The sequence below is a fragment of the Gigantopelta aegis genome, chromosome 5 (genome assembly GCF_016097555.1).
Source record: "Gigantopelta aegis isolate Gae_Host chromosome 5, Gae_host_genome, whole genome shotgun sequence".
Classification (NCBI taxonomy): domain Eukaryota; kingdom Metazoa; phylum Mollusca; class Gastropoda; order Neomphalida; family Peltospiridae; genus Gigantopelta; species Gigantopelta aegis.
In genome coordinates, this window is record NC_054703.1 from 28,154,697 (window position 1) to 28,180,520 (window position 25,824).

The 25,824-nt window shown below is 34.4% G+C and overlaps 1 protein-coding gene across 1 annotated transcript in view; it reads left to right on the top strand.

Moving 5' to 3' along the window:
- LOC121373054 (protein mono-ADP-ribosyltransferase PARP15-like) overlaps window positions 1–22,355 on the top strand; it is a 36,807-nt gene extending 14,452 nt beyond the window's left edge. Inside the window, exons 2-10 of the mRNA XM_041499496.1 lie at window positions 2,225–2,434; window positions 5,099–5,132; window positions 6,575–6,630; window positions 7,518–7,736; window positions 10,242–10,463; window positions 15,478–15,577; window positions 18,078–18,226; window positions 19,249–19,423; window positions 19,903–22,355. Coding sequence (XP_041355430.1) covers window positions 2,225–2,434; window positions 5,099–5,132; window positions 6,575–6,630; window positions 7,518–7,736; window positions 10,242–10,463; window positions 15,478–15,577; window positions 18,078–18,226; window positions 19,249–19,423; window positions 19,903–20,315 — 1,578 coding nt within the window. The 3' untranslated portion in view covers window positions 20,316–22,355. The remainder of the gene's footprint in view (window positions 1–2,224; window positions 2,435–5,098; window positions 5,133–6,574; window positions 6,631–7,517; window positions 7,737–10,241; window positions 10,464–15,477; window positions 15,578–18,077; window positions 18,227–19,248; window positions 19,424–19,902) is intronic.
- Window positions 22,356–25,824: the final 3,469 nt, after the last annotated feature.

Here is a 25,824-nt window from a genome sequence, read left to right on the forward strand (position 1 = left end):
GTTACGACAATGTGGTTTTTCGTTTCTTCTTTTGAAGAGTATATAAATGAAATACAACTCCCTGCTTGGAATATTATTCTATGCACATCCATGTGTGTAATTAAATATTCCTTTGCTTATGAAAGGTGTACAGTTTTGTGGCACTCGCTATAAAGTAACAGTTTTAGATATCAAGTTAGAACCATACATTGTGGTGAAGATCAGTTCTCCTTTGTAGACAATCCATCTGACATTGTGGCATGGCTGCATACCCTAGCAACTCTATCATAGTGTCCTTTTTAATCTGTCTTGTGCTTAGATAATGTATTGAATATGCTAATGGCAGATTCATAAATGTCATACATATTACGGCTTATATTTGAAGGCGAAATTCCTTTAATAGTTATGTTTAAAGATGCAAATACTATTTTCAGCCAAAGCAAATGGACTCTTAAGTTTAGTTAATCTACAAACTTGAGACATATTTGGATAAAGTTATAACATAAAAAAAAACCCCTAAAGTCTGTGGTTTTTAAACACGGAAATATCGTCTAAAAATAACTAGAGCTTGTTTCGATAACTATTACTTCTCAGAGGAACGTGCGTTTTTAGAATGATAAAATGTGCATTATTGGGAATTACAACAACCTGGATGACGAGAATCACTTTATGGCTCTCAATTGATCGTTAAAATCACAACTATTACAACACAAACATTTACACGTATGTCACACGTATATTAATATTGTGAGCTATTCAAGGGTGTATCAAAAGGAGATGGTTTAATGTCGTAGTGATTAAATGCCGTCATTAAACCGGCCTTGGTGACGTCGTAGTTATGGCCATCGAATGTAAGGCTGGTGGGTACAGGGTTCGCAGCTCAGTACCGGCTCCCAACCAGAGCCACGACTCAATGGGTAGGTGTAAGACCACTACACTCTTCTGTCTCACTAACCACTGACAATTAACAACTAAACAACTGTCCTGGACAGACAGCTCAGATAGCTGAGATGTATGCTAAGCATGTTTGAACCGTAATTGGTTATAAGCACGAAAATAAGTTGAAATGAATGAATGATTAAACGCTTTCATCTGTGCAGAATTGGGGCCGGGACGTAACACAGTGGTAAAGTGCTCATTTGATGCATGGTTGGTTTGGGATGGATCTCCGTCAGTGGGCCCATTGGGTTATTTCGCTTTCCAACCAGTATACCGCGAGTGGTATAACATGACATTTGCTATCATGTTTATGGGATGGTGCACATAAAAGATTCCTTGCTATCTTTAAGATAATATGTCAAAATTACCAAATGTTTGACATTCAGTAAATCAATGTGGTGTTATTAAACAAAAGACACTTTTGCGTAGGTTCTGCTGCTAAATGAAAACACATTTTACATATTATTAAATAGAGGTGTCACTTAATTTTTAACGTAACTTTGACACAGTTGTACTTTATAACTACGTGTATACCAATCATTTGAATTGTGACTACCTGAGTTTAGAATGAATGAATGAATGCTTAACGACACCCCAGCACGAAAAATACATCAGCTATTGGGTGTCAAACTATGGTAAATGTAAACACAATGTGATGATCAATATCAGTATAAAAATTCAACAGTTAAGTTAAAACTCAGTGTAAAGAACTGTGCAAAAATACAAATATCACAGTTATATAATATTTAAAATTTACAACAAAACGCAGTATCACGTAGGAACTGTAAAATAAGTTCTGGATGGAATCGAAAGGATTCCATCACATTTCGTGTTCCAAATATATCTTTTCGAGTTCCTTTCAGATGAGGACACTCCACCAAAATGTGGCGTACCGTCAGAGTACACTGACAGCGCTCACACTGAGGTGGAGGATCTTTCTTCAAAATAAATGAATGGGTCAAGTAAGTATGACCGATGCGGGCACGACACAAGACTACTTCATACCTGAGTTTAGTGTCCTATGTTAAGGTTATATGAAGGGTACCAGTATTATTATGCAACGTCAGTCACAATTACAATTACGTCGCTTGGAATAAACACCGTATAATCCTCTTTGACTAAGGCTCACAATCTTAAGCCATTTTGGAAACAGTTTAAATAATGTTACGTTAGCTAAAAAAATAACAAAGTGGATTTGTTTTATTGATTTTTTTGTCAGAGAGTTTGGACGAATTATACATCGTTGGAGAGAACGATTTAACTGAGTGGCATATCAGTCCTTATAAATACATATTTATAATTTCAGAAATACAGAAAGCTCATCAACAGTTTACTGCAAAAAGCTGAAACTGACGGTTACAATTCAATAGCATTTCCGCCACTGGGATCTGGTATAATCGGATACCCATGTGATAAAGTGGTAAATGCCTTATTTGAAACAGCTTTGGCATTTCGTAGAAATCATCTGAAATCAATCATTTTTGTTGTACCTCCAAACGATTCTGATAAGCAAAAGGTGAGTCATTCACTATTCTTCATTACAGTTTTTAAGATCTAAGAAATGTTAGCATTACATTCCCATGTATCCTTTCATTCAGCTAATCCATGAAAAAATGGTAAAACTATAAAACCATTTTTGTAATGTTTAACTACACTATAGTGTTGTATATTTGCATGTCAGCCCTCTACGTTAACGTTTATGCCTAGGAGCCAAGTGGCGCCTACATCTATGTTTGTAGGTGCCAAATAACACATTTAGAAGTCATTTAGAAGAATATTATACCGATTTATTGTACGTAGGTACACAGGTGCCATAGGTTCGAGTCCCAGCAACGGCATGGGACAATTTGTGAGGCCAGATGCATACACAATAGATATTCTTACATCAATACCGATATACATACATACACACATACACACATACACACATACGTACATACGTACATACGTACATATGTATTGATGTATGAATATCTATATATTGTATGTATGTCGAGGTTGACTGTTACATACATAGATATTAACGCACTGGCGAAGGGAATAATTAAATACTTTCTGGCCTCACAAATTGTTTCATGCCGTTGCTGGAACTCGAACCTATGCCATCGAATCGCCCGCAATTTGCAGACTTGCCACGATATTATTGAGGCATCCATAAAAAGGATGCTCTTTAACTCAACCATATGCATGGGGCCTACAAGCTACACGGTCGATCCTGCTTACGGGCACCGAATCGCCCGCAAATTGCGAGACTAACCACGATGCGCTCTGAGCTATCGAGGCATGTATGCACATTTTGTTTTGCCTAATTGGACCGTGTACTAGTTGTAGTGGAACAAAATTAAGGGAGTGTTTGCTATCCTATTTTCATTAAGAAAGCTATTTAGGATATGTAATACTTATACCCACGCTTTAGAGGTGTATCGGTGAATATTCCTACAGTTTTGGTCGTAGGGCATCGTTGCGCGTCATAGCTAAAAGTAGCCCAGTTGACATTTGGCAAGTGTCTTTCATCAAGGCGTTTCAGAAAAAACCCTACTAAAAACGTGTCGCGTTTTCTTTTTAATTAACTATCGGATATATTAATATAAGCACTATTCCCTTCCATACATCTAATTAAAATGTGTCTTTACAGGGGCTGTGTAAGAATTCTGAACATTTATTACTCCAATGTACAATCTATGACAAAAAACATATACAATTTCTATCTGCCTATTCCAGTCTAAACTAAAAAAGACCCCCACCTCTGCAATATAAATGCTGAGATGGTAAACATTAATCAACAGTTTATTATTGCAAGCAAACGGTTTGATAATTTCTCTCTCTCTCTCTCTCTCTCTCTCTCTCTCTCTCTCTCTCTCTCTCTCTCTCTCTCTCTCTCTCTCTCTCTCTCTCTCTCTCTCTCTCTCTCTCTCTCTCTCTCTCTCTCTCTCTCTCTCTCTCTCTCTCATATCCACTCTCACATCCCCATCTACATTTTCATTTGTTGTCTGTCTGTCTGATGTTTTTAACTAATATTATTAGTTTTGTAATTTGTAATTGTAAAATGTAAGGAGAGAAATTAATATAACATCAACTTTGACCAATGCAGTCATCCCTCTTTTTGACAAAGTCTTTACAACCCATAGCATTCCAAGCATTTTAAAAACTGACAAAATACACTCTATTCAACAGTGATCAGTTATGATGTTAGTGTTGGTGTCTTCTTGTCTTTCATCATCGTAAAGTTATGCCATATTGGTCAAGGGAAAATGTTTATGCAGTTTTGTTTTATTAAAACATTGGAAAACGCTCTTTGTACAGCTAAAGCTGAACAGCTACCGTGGAAACAAGAACTATACATCGTTTTGAGAGACTATCGTGCAACTCAATACACATCCGCTGCTGAACTTCTGTTCAATCATCTGTTCAGCATCTTGTTACCAGAAATGATGGTACTGTTTGTGTAAAAGGCAGCAACTCTAAACTTCATCAACAACCTATTGGTAGTACTAAACCAAATAACTTCCGGCTGGGTTAAAGTTGATAGAGAAGTTCACACCACAAGTCCTGTGATTGGTGATAAATGTTAGGGCATTGGTTGTAAAACAAATTAGTTTCATCAACGCAAAAAATGTATGCAAGTTTATTTCATCTAATACCACTTTGTCAAGTAGCCTTGTGCTTGAATTCTGTGCGTAACTAGGGTAATCATAGACGCTACCCATTATTTGTCAAACGAGCGGCATGACACCAATTTTGTCTGATTCACTTTAAGGGTGAGGGGTGGTAGTATATTTATCTGTGGTGTTTATGTCGATTGATACGCTGCAGGTAGGAGTTTTAGGCACATATTATACTATTGAGATTTGATTTTGTAGTATATACCCTATAGGAAAGTTGCATATTCTTTTCAGTCCACTTGTATATAAAGTGATTCAGGTGAAAGGTTCGACAAAAACTGCTAAACGAGGAGAAACTATCATCACTCGAAATCCATTATTATTCAAGGTAGTAACAAGTCATATGATAGACCGTGCATTGTGTTTGCATTGCGTTCACATACGTGTTTGTATGTGTGTGCAATGAGTTTTTTGTTTGTGAAGTGTGGAAGCGTATTTGTATGTATTGTGTTTACAAGTATGCGTGTGTGTGTGTGCGTGTATTCTTGAAACTACGAATCTTTATTGATATTTTACAGATGTTTGAGAGAGAACAAGCAAGACACTTTCCAGGTATAGGTAATCCACACCCGTATGCAGGATTTTAAGTTGGTAGATTTGGGCAGTTTAACTTATTGCGCGATAACCATTACAAAGTTGAGGAGCCATATTTCGCTACCTTTTTTATTTGTAATAAATATCTACAAATTAATCTACTCCACACATAATGTTTGCATAGTTGAACCGAGAATATCGAAATTGTAATGTGCAATCATATGTGCAAACATGACGTCCTCAAGAATTCCAGGTAATTAGAAAATTATATTAATGCAACATTTTTGCATCAATTCCCTGCTTTGATTAAAGGAATCTCTTTTGTAAATAGTTTCTTTTATGACATATACATTCTAGAGCAGCATCACAAATGTTTGCTTGTATGAATGTTTTACTTGTTGTCATTTGATATAGAGAATAACTGGTTACTGTCTTAAGATATTAGCTATATCCTACAATGGTTAGAATGGCTATCCGACCTGAGCAGGCTAAAATGTATATCTTAAGACAATTACCAGTTATCTTATTTATTCTGCAATGCACATACAACGAAATATTAATGAAATTAACAATTTTATGTCTTCATTTTACCGGGTTTCCAGAGTAGTTTATCCACACGTGTTGAATGTCTTGTTTCCTATACGTAAATACTTGTTAAATAACAACAACTTAGTTATTATTTTTATATTTAAAATTGTCTGCAAAACGGTTTTGAAAACCAAAACAACTGAAAATAAAAACATACGTAACCTTTAAGAATACAACATTACTTTGCTGATCGTAAATAAAAGTAGTTGTGTCTCCAAAAGGCTATATTTGTGTTCAGTGACCGAAAATATAGACATTTATCTGATCATTATGTCTTGAAATATATGGTGATTGCAGGATAAATGTAGCTCGAGTCACCTCAAGCCCTACCTTTATTGATATCTATAAGGCATAGGGCTGGAGGTGACTCGGGCTAGATAATGAAATGTGTGTGATTGTTTAAAATAGAAATACAAAGTGGAAATGTACCTGTCTGTAGTACAAACGAGCATTACCTTTAACTATTTATGTCTGGACATACTAAATCGAGATCTCGAGATACTAAGTCGATATTTACAGATACTATGTCAAGATTTCGATATATAAAACCTTTTTTCTTAGTTCGGATTGACACTAATGCTCTCTTCTATTGTAGGAGTAATTAAATTCTGCCATTCTGAAAGAACAGAGCTCTATTATTTTGAGTCATATAAAATGTTTAATGAATATTTAGCACATTTAGGTTTGTGCAATCTCAACACCTTTAAAGATACTTCAGGACATGTAAAATCTGGACTCCTTAACGGCCATGCAATGTACCCTTTCTTACATATCTGTGGTGTTCTGGCTGATTCTAAGTTTATGATAATGCAAATAAAATATTTTAATAAATTTAATGAATCATTTAATCAATGTTCTTTTTTAATTTACAGAAAGAGATAAACTACGCAACATTCACTTGATGAAAGGAGATCTTGCAAAGCAAAATGTAATTGATGCTTACGTTTAGACTATGAAATAGTTATACTATTAGAGATATAAAGGATAATAAAGGAGTTATGATTTATTATCAATGTTATGTCCCGAGCAATAAACAAATATAATGGTTTACTATATCTTGATTATACCCATTAACATATCTGGAGATTCTAATCTATATAATTGTTAAAGTATTTCGTGCATCACACATCAAGGGTAAAATTGTTTTTCACATTTAAATATTCACATTTTAATCCAGAGATATCAAAATGTTAGAGACTTTTTGTTACAATCAATTCATGTTAAGATAGTAGAATTCTGACATTTTCGTACATGTACATTTTGTATGAATCCGTTAAGGCTAATTATTATAAATATGAAGTTCTTTCCTCAAGTATAGTGAAAGCCAAGGGATTGGTTGTAAAAAAATGTATCTATGTTTTATATCCGAGATGAAATTTTCCTGTAATAAGGCTCTGCATTTATGCATTAAATTTCTTCTCATGAGAAGTGGTCACGGTGGTATAGTTGTTAAGATATTATAACTGAGGCTGGTAGGTAAAGAGTCGGTGTCCCACCTGAGGCAATGGTGGACCTTTTCATTCCTGTACCCTACCAGAGTGAGTGAACGACATACACTAACCAAAACCCATGCATGTTGTTTTGTGGGTTTTTTTTTCTAGAAACATAGGTGAACATTTATAGATTACAGGTGCTATTTTTCATTAAGTTATAACTGGATGTTTTACAAATAATTCTAGTCATCATATCTAATATTTTAACACATATGAATAATAGTATCACATTTCAAAATATATGCTCTTTAAGATTATTTACGCATTGCTCAGCATTCGAATTACGGACAGGTATTGATGTTTTCTGTAATTGTTTTTAAAGGTGGATGTCATTGTTAATTCAACTTGTCCTAAGTTTGAGTCATCCTGTACACAGATGCCTAATGCTGATTCAGCTATCCTTTTACAAAAGTGCAAAGAAAGATACCCCCGTGGAATTCAAGCTGGACAGATTGCAGTTACTGGAAATGGAAATCTCCCCTGCAAGCGTGTTTATCACGTAATACTAGACAAGTGGTCCGCAGATGGGAAAACAATTCGTGTATGATTATTTTACTCTTATTCACAAAATACATAATTTAATAAGTATTATTTGTATAACAATTTACGTAACATATTCCTCACTACAATATCAATTATAAGTCCAGGGGTGCACAAATGTGAAATTGTGATAGTTGCCCGGTGGGCAATCAGTAGCTGAAGTTTGGTTGCCCAACATCATCTCTTGGTTGCCCACATATTTCATAAAACGTTTTATGAATATAAGTTTGAAGTCTTTAAAATGAAATTGAACTTTAAAATGTTTTTATTATTATCATCTCATCTTCGCTTAGGCTGAAAAAAAGTTTGTTTTGTTTAACGACACCACTGGAGCACACTGATTAATTAATCATCGGCTATTGGATGTCAAACATTTAGTAATTCTGACTAGTAGTCATCAGAGGAAACACGCTACATTTTTCCTAATGCAGCAAGGAATCTTTTATATGCACTTTCCCACAGACAGGAAGGCACACACCACACACAGCCTTTGTCCGGTTGTTGTGCACTGGTTGGAACGAGAAACAACCCAGTAAGCTGAATGGATCCACAGAGGTGGTTCGATCTCGTTTGGGCTGTCACAGTCATAATACTTGATGAACTCAGGGCTCATCCAAGATTAAAAATACCTGTTGCCAAAAAGATTACCAAATGGGATTTTTATTTGCCATAATGAAAATGTTTTAGCCAAAATTGTTTTGTGTAGTACTGTATAGAGTATTTATATATGAATATGAAACTTTATCTTTTTCAGCTAATTATGTAAAAACTGGAATGCATCTGAATAACAAAATTATCCCCGATCAAAATCAAAGACAGCAATGGGGGTAGGGGCAGTTAATATATTACTTTGATTTTTCAGTGGGTGAGGGGAGATATGCAGAGTTGGAAGCCAATGCCCTCTGCAAACACACCCAAAATTCTAAGGCCTATGGCATTAACAAGAATCTGAGAGCCAATACTCTTCTTTTTTTAAACAGTGTTCATTATTTCTGTAAAATAGCAATTGTTATTTTGGTTTGAACTGCTTTTAATTGTATTTTAAAATAACCCATATATTCCACACCCCAACAATTTCGTAATTTGCGCCATTTTGTTGATTGCGCGTCGTGTTAAATGCTTGTTGTTGATTTCAGCTTGTACAATACATAGCGTAAGAATGCCGACTTCGTGTTATGACAACTATCCATTTACGTCAAAAGGTTTTGATTAAAAAGATAATGAATTCAAATTTTACGGTCTTTTTAAAATCTAGCTAACTTTTGAGATGTCACCTCACGGTCAACAAATTTATATAATATTTTATCTAACAAATATCATGATTATTGTAAACTAATTGTATTCAGTATACGTTTAACCGCAATTTGTATAAATACTGCATGTCGCGAAATGCATGAGTGCGAAATTAATAAAGACAACGGAAATAAAAAAACGAAACAGCAATTAAGTATTCATTAATGCGAACAACTATTTGGTGGTGGGGTTTTTTCTCACACATTTACATCAAGATTTACTTGCGTTTAATCGTATTGTTTAATGTCTGCAACAGTGTCTTTTGACACGTGCAAGTCTCGGCTGACTGTCAAGCGTGACCTATATGCACACTGAGAACAGCCAACGAACGTTCTCCAAACATTCGCGAACTATGCGATTGGTTCCCGACGTGGACATTGGGTTTAACGTGAAGCACATAAACCAGTTTAGCGGACGTTTTTGTTTTGTTCGGTCTACCTGAACTCGGCTCTAGCTTACTTGTCTTTGGCCCTGAACTAGCATGAGTATTGAAAGTGACACGCAATTTCGGTCCGTTCTTATTACTTTACAGAGTTAAAATAACACGCTACAGATTTTTCAGACTTTTCTTGCATAAATGTTGCCGTTAAAATTAATAACTGTGATTATTAAAATAATCAAACATTGTTATGCTGAATTCTTGATGACACCGCTTCTCGTTACCAGTCGCGAGATCCCTGTTAATATTTGGTATTATTATTATATGTTAAGTGTCGGATAGATTATGTAACCGATTGTTCACATCGGAAGATAGAAAATGGCTTAGCCAAATTTTTAGCTCTGAACTGGATGCTTGTTGGTGTAGTTTGTGGCCTTTCACGTGTCTTGTGCCCTTTGCTAATAGCCACCATTCTGAAATGTATCTGTCTGCATTGAACTCGTCAAAATCATGCACGGTGGACGCTGAGTGGATGGCAGCGTTAGGGTGGATATTTATATTGCATGCCAGTCAAGTTATCAGTTTCGATACTTTTGAATTGCCCGTGACTGTCCGAGTGTCGGGAAGTTTTGTTTTTCATTTTACTTGTTTTATGATTTTCTTGGTTGCCCGTCGGGGCAACTGTTTGACAAAGAATGGTTGCCCGCAACATATTTTGGTTGTCCCGGGCGCTCGGACAACCGATTTGTGCACCCCTGATTATAAGTGTATTAATATTAATAAAGGAAATAGTTTTGGAACAAAACTATTTACTCTATCTCCTTTTGTTAACAGAACTTCAGAAATGCCATCGATAAGTGTTTCGTGCAAGCTGCCGTTGATGGATTTGAAAGTATGGCGTTCCCAGTACTTGGCACTGGTGATCAAAACTACCCTACAGATGTTGTGTGCAAAGTGATCTTTGATAGCTTCAGCAATTTCTCTCACTATAATAAAAGAACCTCACTTTGTGATATCACAGTGATCGTACACCCAGATGATACTGGAAACTGGAGGGTAAGTGCTTTTTGTGTATTGCACCTGGTATATAAACTTAGAGAGTTGAACAATATTCGATTTTGGAATGCATGTCAACGCAGATGATTAAGTGTCCAAGACGTTCTGTCTTGTGTAGATATAGATTTCTTTAGAGTCTTGGGAGTGGTATGTATGTATGTATGTATGTATTGATGTATGAATATCTATATATTGTATGTATGTCGAGGTTGACTATTACATACATAGATATTAACGCACTGGCGCAGGGGATAATTAAATCCTTTCTGGCCTCAAAAATTGTCCCATGCCGTTGCTGGGACTCGAACCTGTGGCACCGATTCGCCCGCAAATTGCAAGACTAACCACGATACGCTCTGAGCTCTGTATGTATGTATGTATGTACGTATGCACGTATGTATGTATGTACGTACGTATGTATGCAGTATGCGTTGCATGTATGCATGTATGTATAACTATTAGTTATTTGATGGACTTTTCAAGTTATGTATCAGAATGACCGAATTTTCTAATGAATTAATTGAGTAGAATGGCACCTCGGTACAAAGAAAATTGAATTGTACATTTAGGGGTCAAGGAATATTATATGAATCCATCTACTGATATTACACATCATGATGAACATGATCTTTTAAACTAGTAAACCATTTTACGAAGGTAATCAAACAATAATAAGCAATTAATTGGTTATAGTAAGTTCACACTATTTAAATATATTATTGATTCATATACAAATGGCATATGAGTCTTTTTTTTCAGCATTGGTTAATTTCCGTAATAAATTGGACGATATATGTACGCTGTCATGGGCAACCAGGATTTACCACGATGACAAAATTCTGAAAACGCATCTGATATCCTGTCATTTAGCCTCATGTGTAGTGTTTCCGTTAGTGTATTAATTCTGCGTCTTCCATTGTATTTAAATATCTATACAATTAATTTTCAAAAATATTACTAATTGCAGAATAAAATGATGTTAGTGTTATTATTGTTTCTTATCATTGTAATTTTGAGCACATTGTTAGCAGCAATGAACACCCACCCACCCCAAGTAAGGTCCGGTCACTGGTCAATTCGATCATGTGTCTTATTGCCTGCTATTCTAGTTCGTGTTCCCAAAATGGCACAAGCGGGTTCATCACAAATAATTGTATCACAATTTGAGTGAAGTACACCATTCTTGTTTAGAACATACTTATGGCAACAATAAGCTATAAAGAAGACACGATGGAAACGACTATCGATTTTTTAAACGCAATTTAAAACATTAACTGCTTTAAAATATCGCAATTTATGTTTAAAAACTCCCGAAAATAATACTTACCCTTTAGTAAATGAATATTACTTTATGTATTTACAAAAACAAAATTAGTAAAAAATATACACCTACACCCTCAACGTTTGTTTGGTCCAAAATTAATCCAGACAAATTCCTTGAAATAATTCAATATGAGGTTCAAACACCGCTTCACAAATGTAAAGTCCAATCATATTGATGTATTTTGAAACTGAAATTAACGGGGAACGAAAATATTTGTTTTAGTGTATTCTGTCATACAATAAATCATGTTCAAAATACAGACTACAATACTAATACATTTGTCATTTGCTTCGCTCCTAAGTCAGTGACGTCATGTCAGGAGAAAGAAAAGAGTATTATTACCCATATTGGCACAATTATACGGGTAATTGTATCGACAATGCATAGTCTCCACAATAACCAAATATAATTTGACAGTTCATTTGTCTGTCAATCCCAAAAGGATCGACGTTTATAGACTCAAAAGTAAAATAAACATGACACAACAAACACGAGGTCTTATCTCGACTGTCGATAATCAGTTTGAATTATCTCCTCTTGAAGGGACTTTCCTGGGTTTGCTGCAATTTTTAAGATGTTATTGATTAACAGAGACTTTTTAATGATTATAATTGCATATTATTTGAAGACAAAATCCAGTTTGGGCTTCTTACAAATACTGAGTAGACCAGAAACACGTTGAATATACAGACACTGATATTCTAAACAAGAAAATATATTTAATATGTAAGTTTAATCCTAGAAATACTTTTTATTAGTCAGAAACATCTTACAATGCAGCAAACTCGGGAATGCCCCTTTAAAAATCAGTTAAAATGGAAATGAGTAATAAAGAGAATAAACAACTCGCTACGAGGAGTTACGAAGTATCTGTCCCTCGGGTTTACAACATTCATTCACTGGGACAGATAATTCATAATTCCCCGTAGCTCGTTAGTTATTAACGAATTACGTCATATATTTACTTACTACAAGCGTTTTCAATGAATATCGGAATTAAGGAGAATAGATAATTTTATTTTTAAGATTTGTGAGATTTATTTAATAAAAACACAATAAAATTCTTACAGATACTCCTAATACGTGTACTATTAGAATAGGGATAACGTTAACTATAAGGATTTATTTCCCAAAATTTAGATGAGATATTATCCCCTAAATACTACATTTAAGTACTATGAACTTACTATAGCCAATGATTCCAGTTTTAAAAGCTATGATGAATGGACGAATGAACATATTACATTTGAAAAGCCCCCAGAAGAAACAAACAAAGCAACAACAAATAGATACCAGTAGCTTTGGAATCAATGCTAAATGTGTGATAGAGAACATTTAAATAATGGAGTATACACCTTTATCGTATATATATATATATATATATATATATATATATATATATATATATATATATATATATATATATATATAAAAGATAAGGTGAAACATATAAAAGGATAGTTATTTCTTAAAACTGACAGAGCAGATTAGGAACAAACGTGCATCCGACGTCTGAAAACACCTCTTTACAACGACATTACATAATCACGTTGGCAGTACACACACAGCCACTTATCATTGATCTCGTAGTGAGCCGACTGTGTCACATGTTGTCCGAGCTACCGATGTCTACGAAATCTGTCGACAATGTATTGCTTTTACAAATAAACCTTTAGTTAACCAATTAAAGGATTAACTTCGAACAATAAATCTTCTATTTTCGTGATATTTTGTAAATAAAACAGGTACCAATCGTAGATGTCTTTAACCAAGCAATGATTAGACCGACGATGAATTCGCCTTGTTTAATATAGTTGATGATGTTTTTTAAAAACATATTTAATGTATGTACGTGTATTTGTTGTTTTTAATAATAATTGCAATACATTAATTATTTAAGTGCTATTCAGTCATCAGTTAATATTAATTAGTATTTTTTGTTATTTTGGCAATGGAAATAACTCGTGACAATTCGATACACCGGCAATTTCGATATAACGACAAACCGACCCAGGGACGAACATGGTCGTTGTAACGAAGTATGACTGTATGTGTCTGTATATATATATATATATATATATATACAGGGCTGCAGAAAGTACTCGCTCTCTCGCCTAATGCGAGAAAAAATTCTGACAGAGGAGTTAAATAATAAAACTACCAGTCCGACGGGTGATCTGTCTTTTTCTGACTGTAATTATTTTTATTTTTTTATTCATCGAATCTGTGACTCCACATGTCAAAATTCCAAACCATTCAAACAAATGGTTAACAAAGATGACGAAATATTCACCACATGTACCGACCGCATTGATAACTTTGGACTTTCGAACTGCACGAGCACGACATTCTGAAAATAGTACCTGCCAAAGGTCAATATTTCCTAGATGACTTATTTACAATGAAAGTATGTCGTGGTTTATTTTGAATAGATGGTTTTGTTAAATAGATCCGGATGTCATTTGAGGCTTACGAATATATACATATATATAGGCTGGCGGACTGGCGGACTAGTAAAAATTCTTGCGGGCTAGTAAATTTTAGTTGTATATATATATATATATATGTATATGTATATGTATATGTATATGTATATGTATATGTGTGTGTGTATGTATATACAAGCATGTATATTTATCATATAATATCTTACATTTTCAGTGCAATCAAAGTATGTGATGTTTTTAAGATCACATACTTTAAAAATTTGATAACTTTACAAATTAGATGTAAATTAATCGAGGTCACGGCATTAGGTTTATTGACATTTAAGCAAACGTACTTGTGTGACACTCCATAATTGACGTATGCATTCATAGTCATCGAATAAAAACATTTCAATGGCACTTTGACACTGAAAGCTGTCCAGCGATCAGAAAAAAACAACAACAAAAAACCGTTAAGCCCTAGTTTGTTTTGATGTAAGGACATCCAAAATGACGTCATTCGAGTTTGACGTCATTTCCATTCAAAAATACACTGCGCCACATATTTTTATTCCTAATATATGATATTGACGATACCGAAAAACACTCCCCCCCCCCCCTCTCTCTCTCTCTCTCTCTCTCTCTCTCTCTCTCTCTCTCTCTCTCTCTCTCTCTCTCTCTCTCTCTCTCTCTCTCTCTCTCTCTCTCTCTCTCTCTCTCTCTCTCTCTCTCTCTCTCTCTCTCTCTCTCTCTCTCTCTCTCTCTCTATGTATGTATGTATGTATGTATGTATATGTTATTAGCAGAGTATTTTTCGGTGTCGTCAGTATCATAGATTATTCCTAATATATCATATTGACGATACTCAAACACACAAGGGAATAATCGCTTTATCATATAATCTCAAGCATAATACAACGTGTTTTTGTAAACTGTACGGGCAACTTTAATTTCAGTCCCTCATTACTAAATATTCAAATGACGTAAGAATATGTGGCGCGGTGTCATTTTGAATGGAAATGACTTCAAACTCGAATGACGTCATGTTGGATGTCCCTACATCAAAATAAACTAGTGCATAACCTTTTTTGTTTTCTGAACACTGGACAGCTTTCAGTGTAAAATTGATATTGAAATGTTTTTATTTGATGACTATGAAAGCATACATCAGTTACGAAGTGTCACCCTTACACTGAAAGTGTAAGATATTATATATATATAAACTACATTAAATGTTGCAATCATAGTGGATGTTCTTCTACAGGTGTTCACTGACTCTAGGCAATTAGATGTCCCTCCTTCAATTCGTCCGGCTCGCAGATATTCCGGTGCTGGACACCCATCTCGCGAAGAGGCAGCAGCAGGTATTTCATGGTTATCAACCACTGGTTATTAGGCTGCTAATATATGTCAGATGTGCGTTAAATTGGGATAATAAACGAGTTACCATTTATTATAAAATGTATGTCCCGAGTAAAATAGTTTTCAGTTGCCACGAGCTTTAGCGAGTGACAAATGAAAATTGTTTTACTAGGGACATAACTTTAATAATAACTGGTACCGAGTTCGTTATTCTATTTATTACCTCGGATGGGTTTTTTTCTTCTCTTTTTTTTTTAAAAGCCTTTATTTTCGACGCATGTAGGCCAACCTGTATAGAAACATGCAAATCACTTTACGCACTGTCCTCAGAATTGCTATGACTTTGTAATTTAATCACGTTCACAAAAACAAAAGTTCTCTATATCCTGCAACAAAATCTATAATGAATTGGATTAAAATGAAATTTTGTTATACATTTAACACCAAAAACAGAGAGCCGTAAACCCAAACTCTGTTGAACTACATGACTTCATTTTGTGCGTTTGCCAAATCGTCATGACGTTATATTGTTTTATTTAACGACGCACTCAACACATTGTATTTACGGTTATATGGTGTCAGACATATGGTTAAGGACCACACAGATATTGAGAGAGGAAACCCACTGTTGCCACTTCATGAGCTATTCTTTCCGACTAGCAGCACGGGATCTTTTATTTGCACTTCCCACAGGCAGGATAGCACAAACCACGACCTTTGTTGAACCAGTTATGAATCACTGGTCGGTGCAAGTGGTTTACACCTACCCATTGAGCCTTGCGGAGCACTCACTCAGGGTTTGGAGTCGGTATCTGGATTAAAAACCCCATGCCTCGACTGGGATCCGAACCCAGTACCTACCAGCCTGTAGACCGATGGCCTAACCACGACGCCACCGACGCCGGTTAGTACCGACAAGGTCATTGGTTTGTAAGCGTCAAATTATCCAATAGTGTTGTTCGTTAGTCCAATGCAGAATATTTCGCACTGAGAAAATATGGAAATTATTTTCCCTGTTATGAGTAACCGCTGGGGTAATAAACAGATAATAATACATGAGTGGCCGTTAGATACCATTTATCTCACAACGAGTTGTTTTAAAATGTATCTAACGAGTGAAAGTGAGTTTGATACATTTTATTCTATTTCTGACATATCCTCAAAAATCATGTTTTCGACTATTAAAATATTCCTACGATTAAACTTACATATTAAATATATGTTGTTGTTTAGAATATCAGTGTCTGTATATTCAATGTGTTTCTGGTCGCCTTAATATTTGTAAGAATCCCAAACTGGATTTTGTCTTCAAATAATTTCACAACTAAGAAAAAAATGTTTTGTAGGAAATAAAGTGAAATTTAACCTAGCACAAATAATAGAACGACCAGAAACACGTTTAATATGCAGCCACTAATATTTTATGCACAAAAAAAAAAAAAAAAATTGATATCAAATTACAATCGTTAAAAAGTCTCTGTTAGTCGATAACATCTTAAAATTGCAGCAAACTCAGGACTGTCTCTTTAATTATCTGTAAGTATGTTTCATACCTTAGTCAGAAGCCAGACTGTTAACTAAAATTTTAAAATTCCAGAGACATTAAAATGTCTAAATATCGATTACATTATTATAGAAGTATTCTTAATGCTGTATTTAAAAGAACATTCCCGAAAAAAAAACCCCGTGACCATATAATCCCCGATAACTGGAGCCAATTTCACAAAACATCGTAAATGTACGTCTGCACTTGTAAAGGTATGGCCAGTGCGGCCATACCTTTACAAGTGTTTAGCATCTATTTGACACGGTAAATTACATCATTACGGAAGATGAAGCATTTTAAGGACAAACGAAAATGAAATATGCGTATTTCAAACTATATTGGGTTTACTGTTAATAGTAATACAAACTCTAGTTTAGTCGTGGATTCATGTTTTGTGAAACTGGGCTCTGGTTCTCCATGCGATATAACCTATTCGTACTCAACGCTGTTATAATTTGATATCTTATTTTATATCATAAGAATACCAGTTTGAGAAAGCAAGCTGAGTTCCTCATAATATAAACTACCGGTAATATTATTTAATATAGTTCAAATATCTATTTTAATATCAGAAGTCGAGCTTGTGCCATTCCATAATAGAAAAAAAACAAAACACAACAACAACATGAAAATAAAATAATGATTTATTTATTGTGGTTCAAATACCAAATACTGTTCCATGTTATGATCAGGGCCCAATTTCATAAGACATCTTAAGCCTAATTTTGCACGTACACGTAAATCTACGACTACACCACAATTCTTATTACTATTATAGTACAACAAATATAGTTAGAAATACGTTTATTTCAATTTATGTTGTTCTTAAAATGCTCCATTGTGCTTAATGATGTAATTTTCTTCGTGAAATAGATGCCAAACACTTGTAAATGTATCCCTGGTATACCTGCTAGTCGCAGACATAAACTTACGATGTTTTGTGAAATTGCCTCCAGATGACGGCTTTCATACGCCCCCGGTATACTGGACTCCCATGGGTGAAGAAGAATACATCAAAATTGTTCAATTGCCAACTGGAGGCGACGAATACAAGTCTGTGGCAAAGACCTTTACATCCACACACCCAGATGCTGTTGTTGTTCAGGTATGCACAAAGGCGAGATTTCTTATCAGAATTATACTCTATTTCGTTTCATTAATTTAACACGTAACACACACACACAAATCTCTCATGAGATTTTGCTTTTTTTGTGGGTTTTTTTGTTTTGTGTTTTGTTTGTTGTTTTTTCTTTTGTTTTTTGTTGTTGTTTTTTGGGGGTGTTAATGTGTTTTGTGTGCATGTCTTTGTTTGTTTGTTTGTTTGTCAATGTTAACAACTACGATAAATTAATCGACTACGTGCAATTACCATTAGATTTGCTCCACATTTTCCATGGCTTACAAACAAAATGTTAACGGACAAAATGCCAGCGGTCGCAATATAGATATAGATATATAGATATATGTTTATATATGTATGTATGTATGTATGTATGTATGTATGTATGTATGTATGTATGTATGCATGCATGCATGCATGCATATATATATATATATATATATATATATATATATATATATATATATGTGTGTGTGTGTGTGTGTGTGTGTGTGTATTAGGGTTGGGAAAATCAAGTTCCGTACTCATGACAACATTTGAGTATACATATGTTGACATTGTGACACAGATACCACATTAATGATAGACGTTTTCTCCGTTGACATTTTGACCACGGATAATTTGTCCATTGACATTGTAACTGCTGACATTTTGTGCATTGATATTCTGTCTGCATAAAATATATTATATATAAATATATATATATATATATACAATATATATATATACATATATCGACATTGTGACCCAGTGTGTGTGTGTGTGTGGTGTGTGTGTGTGTGTGTGTGTGTGTGTGTGTGTGTGTGTGTGTGTGTGTGTACTCGTATATGTATGTATGCATGTATTATGTATTGAAATAGAAATTAAAAAAATAACACAAAACAATCGGAAAGGAAATAGATGACGATTGCAGATCAGATTTTCCTGTGAAACTATGTCAGATTTGTTACAGTATGTTCTCAGCCAGAAATAAAATTTAAACAAAAAGTTTTATTTTTTTCTTGCAGATTGAACGAATCCAGAACAAAACCTTGCATTATCAGTACCAAGCGATGAAAGCCCTGTTTAAAGCCAACAACCCCAGAATACAAAATGAGAGGACTCTTTGGCATGCAGCGACCTCTGATAACATCACCAGCATAAACGCAACTGGATTTAGTTCAATTCATTGTGTCAGAAATAGTATGTGATCAAAGAAAGCATACTGCTTTCAAATTAATTCACTTCAATAATTTATATTTTGTTGATCGCATTGTAATAAGAAGGGTAACACTGACACTAATACAATAAAACGTCCTTTTTCACGCACGCTTACAGGCAAAACGAATATTTACATTTTTGGCTGTAATACAATAAATGACAGACTTTGATCCATTTAAAAAAACCCAAAAAACCTAGGAGTGGGGTGTAAATTGTACTTTTGTAACGGGACTTTATCATTGAGCGGAGATGAAATTTTATTATTTATTTTATTGTGGTCCATTATATTGATAATGTTTATGTTTGGACTACATTCGTATATACCCGGTAGCTCTATCTCAAATATTTCATTATATGTTGATATATAAACTCTTTGATCACTGGACATTGAAATTGTACAATGCTATTGGTGATCCAGTTATCACTAAGTATATAATTATGTGTTTATTTTTATATTTCAGCAACTTGTTATGGTCGTGGGGTATACTTTGCTAACGATGGTACTTACGCTGCTCGAGACAGTCAGGGATATAGATACATCTATCAGGCCTTAGTGCTGACAGGAGAATTTACCAATGAATATAATAACATTACGATCGGCATTCCTAAGTTACCAACATCCCGTCCTCTCTATACACCGGACCCTACCGAGATCCCTCGGCATGACATGGTGGTCCCTCCTATGAAGCATGGCGCAGCGAAAGACGTTAGGTTCGACTCAGTTGCTAATGGAGTAAACGATCCTACAAGGTTTGTCATCTTCAATGAGACACAAGCGTACCCTCAGTATCTTATTACGTTTCAACAAAACACTGAACAAAAAACTGAACAAAAAACAGAAACCATTGCCCAATTTAGCTGCAGCGTGTCTTAGATAACTGCCTCATCTGTTTCTAATCATGCCTTCAGTAATATGCCTGATAAGTCCCTGGGATAGGTTTTGCCATTATCGGTGCAATACTTGTCCCAGTTCTTGTAGACTGCCTGTGGGTATCCAGCTCTCCTCCAGAACGGTATTTGTAGCAAAGGGTTGTCACTTAACCCAGCGGACTAGAATCCGTTGCTGATAAAGAAAAGAATCGTACAAAGTTTATCATCTTCAATGAGACTCCAGCGTACCCTCAGTATCTTATTACGTTTCAATAAAATGCAAGAGAACCCACTACAACAGAACCAACTACAACAGAACCAACTGGCGGATATTGCTGCAACGTGTCTTCTAATCATGTCTCCAGTAGTATGTCTGATGGGTCTCGTGGTAGTATTTGCCATTATCGGTGCAATGCTTGTCCCAGTTCTTGTAGACTGCCTGTGGATGTATAGCTCTCCCCCAGAACAGTATTTGTAGCAAAGGGTTGTCGCTTAACCATGCGGACTAGATCACGATCTTTATGTGCTGACATCGTCGAGGCCTTCCAGTTTGCCGATGTTTCATTGCTAATCTGCTTTTAACAGAATGGTGGTAACCAAGCTGACTGACGAGCATCAGCTTCGTAGGACATTTCTGCATTAATAATTACTATTATTCGCCACCTTTCGATATCAGATATATCTTAGGAGTCACGTTGAACAAAAATTAAGACTAAGCTTAACCTATTTCTAGGTGTATAACAAAATACATGTTTTTGGGCCTCAAGTGCAGAGGTCAAGGATGCCTGTGCAGGGCGAATATGAATATATTTATTTTGTGTGTGTGTGTGGGGGGGGGGGGGGATCCGCTATGAACTCCGCTCGCCACAGTCCAGACTCCCCGTCCCTACTAAAGCCCCTGAACACATGGCAGGGGCACATCCTTCCCTGGGGCTCGTGTTCCTATGAGCATGGGAAAACGTTAACTAATAATATTGCATTTTTTTGTTGTAAATTATTGGGGTTTTTTTTTATATGTATTAATTTTGGGTTATAATCATTCTGCTGAAGTAGTTAGATTAGGTTGTATATTTGATGTGGGGGCTATGACAATATATCACTTGTACCAACGATTTGTGAGTTGCGTTGACCTGCTTCATTTACTTCTTAACATGTTTTATTAGGTTAGTACACGTTCTTATTCTTTATTGATTAATGATATAGAGGGCTGACTTTAATATCAATATCTAATTCATTATTTCTTACGTTGATATGATAGTGTGGTTATGCTGATATGGTATTGTGTACAATTACGTTGATATGACAGTGTATTTACGTTGATATGGTATTGTGTAGTTATGTTGATATGATAGTGTAGTTACGTTGATATGGTATTGTGTACAATTACGTTGATAAGATATTGTGTGCAGTTATATTGATAAGATATTGTGTACAGTTACGTTGATATGGTGCCTTATTTGAAAATGACAACTGATGTGCATTGTTTTACCACGCTTTTCTGATTATTTAAGACCACCCTGCTTAAAGTGAATTTTATTTTTTAATGTATTTTCCTTGGACGAACTCCAGCCCCTTAGAAACTTCGCTGTCCACGGTGTTGAACCTCGCCCTCTGCATAAATGTCTACACATGTGCGTATATAATTACATGTTTTGGCATAACTTTATTCGAAAGTTATGAGCAATACGATTATGTGATAATTGTTCGTCCTTTGGACCTGTCTTTGAATATCTTTATCTGGGGGCGACCGTTTGTAATACGGGACGTTTGGGAACGTTTGCTTGTGAAAATAGAGAATTTATAAACTGATACTTTTGTGGTAATTTGACATTCAAACCAATAGATTAATGTTAATTTAGGAGAATTATGTTGCAGGTATTACTGGGTTGACATATTTCATATGCAAGTTGTAGTAAACTTAAAACGTTATTTTTTCTAAATATATATTTATATCTTCCATTTCCATTGCAATCAAAGTATGTGATGTTTTTCAGATCACATACTTTAAGACTTTGATAACTTTGCAAATTAGATGTAAATTAATCGAGGTCACGGCACTAGGTTTATTAACATTTAAGCAAGCGTACTAGGGTGACACTTCATAATTGACGTATGCATTCATAGTCATCATATAAAAACATTTCAATAGCAATTTTACACTGAATGCTGTCCAGCGTTCAGAAAAAAACAAAAAACAAACAACGTTTTGCACTAGTTTATTTGGATGTAAGGTCATCCAAACTGACGTCATTCGAGTTTGTCGTCATTCCCATTCAAAAGACAGCGTGCCATATGTTCTTACGTCATTTGAATATCGCGTAATGGCTAACTGGAAATAAAGTTGCGTATAGTGTTTACAAAAACAGTTTGTATTAAAGGGACATACCCTAGTTTCAACCCTTGAAAATTAACACTAAGTTTAGGTAATCTACAAACCTGTAACACATTTGGATAATGTTATAATTGAGTGAAACACGTGTCTGTGACTTTGAAATGGTGAAATACCCTCTAAAATTCACTAAAACTCGACTCCATAGCTGTTACTTCTAAGACGCACGTGCGTTTTTAAAAATATGAAAAATGAATTTTGTGATATTACCAGGATGACCAAAAACACTTCGAATGTATGGACATTGATTATCTAAACAATAAAATCAAAGTAAGGTATGATTTAAGTTATCAACAACGGTTATAATAGTAAAAGAATATACGTTAGTGTTTGAAAACTAGGGTATGTCCCTTTAAGCTTGACATTATATGATAAAGAGATTATTACCCTCGTGTTTTTCGGTATCGTCAATATGATATATTAGGAATGAAAATGTTGTATTATGTTCGTCAGGTTCACATAATACAATTTTTATTCCTAATATATGATATTGACGATACCGAAAAACACTCCGGTAATTACATACCTATTCAATCTTACTATAGTAATAAAGGCATTTTGAAACCGTGTGCTAATTTTATTTTGTATTGCACATATGTGCGATCTGGCCCAGAACTTTTAAATGGGGAATTCCCTTCTTCTTTTTCCTGCAGTTAGCGCCTTTTATTTACTGACGTCACATATGAGTTGAAACATTACACAAGGCTACCGCAGAGTATGATTCTTAACGTTAAATGAATCCATGAAAGGAGTTTTGATCATAGATTTAACAAAGTGTTGTTATGATGTTAAATTAAAAAACGGTTTTGTAAAACATAAAACAAGGTATGTAATAAATACAGAACTTCACATACGCTGTTTTCGCTTCCTATTTATTGCACTCGTTTATTTTGCGAAAGAACATATCACTCGACCGCTACGCGGTCTCGTAGTATAAATTCTTGCGCAAAATAAACTTGTGAAATAAATAGGAAGCGAATACAACGTTTGTGAAGTTCTGTATGTATATATATATATATATATATATAATCATTATTGTTTTAATTTTAAATTTTATTAATATTGTTAATATATTCTTTTAATACAAAAACATAGTTGCTTACATTTATGCTTAAACAAATAGGTGCTTATTGCGGGTGACTTTTACTAAAAACATTGATCTTCATTCATATACAAGATTGTACACTGTAAAGTCTGAACACTATAGTATGTATACTTCAAATAGTTATAATTATATATATATATATATATATATATATATATATATATATATATATATATATATATATATATATACAGTAGAATTTCATTGGCTCGAACACTGTCGGTGCACCAAATTCTGTTCGACCCATCCGGTAGTTCGAACCATGCATTCGGCCGTTGTCGAGTGCTTCTGTAACAGAAAAATCAATCGGACAACCTCGCATGTTTCCGTAAAACCGGCTTGGGCGAGATGATCCCATTGACTCATGAATTGATTGGTGTTACTTGCAAGGTTCATTCATCTAACGATTACCGCATTACAATTGCAAGATAATTACGGACAGGTGCTAAATAAACAACACGATAAGCGTGAAAGGGTAGACGAACAAATTATACATAAATTATTTTTTATATTTCTTCGGATAAAAGTAGCCGATCAAGCTAAATATGTTTAATTTTACAGTTCGGACCAATAAACTGGTTCGAGAGAAAGCTTCTGTTCGACCCTAAGGGTATTCGACCAATCAGCACCAAAATAAAGGGGTTTAATAGAGAGAAAAATTGGGACTTTGTTCTTGGTTCGAGAATACCGGTAGGTTCGACCGTAGGGCGTTCAAGCCAATGAGATTCTACTGTATGTATGTATATATATATATATATATATATATATATATATATATATATAAAATATATATAATTAATTTGCAATACATTTATATAATCATTATTTGTTTAATTTTAAATTTTATTATTATTGTTAATATTTTTTTTTAATACAAAAACATAGTTTCTTATATTTATGCTTAAACAAATAGGTGCTTATTGCGGGTGATTTTTACTAAAAACATTGATCTTCATTCATATACAAGATTGTAGTATGTATACTTCAAATAGTTATAATTATATAACACACACACGCACACACACACACACACACACACACACACACATACATACATATATATATATATATATATATATATATATATATATATATATATATATATATATTCAACAAAATAGAATTAATTTGCAATACATCAATTATTATTGGAGGTGATTTTAACGTACCTATGAAGTATGATCTTGATACATTTAATTATCTTAACAAAAATAATCCCAAATCACAGGAACAAATTATTCTGATGATCACCCACTTAGACTTAATAAAAATTAAGAGGCTTTAGAAACAGATTTTAAAACATATGAAGAGTGTTGTTAATCACTGAATAACATGAAAAATGGTACATGACCTGACCATGATGGTTTTACTGTAGAGGTTTATGAAACGTTTTGGCGTGATCTTCATGAATATCTGTAACGTGCAATAAATTAGGGATATGAACAAAAATGTCTATCGATAACACACAAAATGGTACGATTACTTGCTTACCAAAGGAATGGAAATCAAAGCATTAACTTAAAAGTTGGCTCCCAATATCTCTCTTACTATTTACAAAAGTGCATCTTCAACAATCGCGAACAGAATTAAAACTGTTTTAAATGATATAATCACTGAAACACAATCAGGGTTTATTAAAAATCAGTAAATATATTCGTTTAGATTTTGAAAAGGCGTTTGATTCTTTAAAGTGGTGCTTTATTAGAAAATGTTCTGATTTGTTCGGTTTTGATCCGTCAATTATCCCTTGTTTCAATACCTTTAATCAGAAGAAATCAGAATATTTAATTACTCAATATGCTGACGATACAACATATTAGATGACAATAAATTGTCCTTAAATCACGTTTTGTATCTGATTAATTAACTTGCTTGCAGTTCTGGTTTGGGGCAAGACTGTGTTGAATACAAAACAAATACTTATCATATGAAATCATTAAGGGACATATAAACATTTGGGCCTTAAATACAATTTAAATTTAGAGAATACATATGATGATAAATTTTAAAAATAAATGT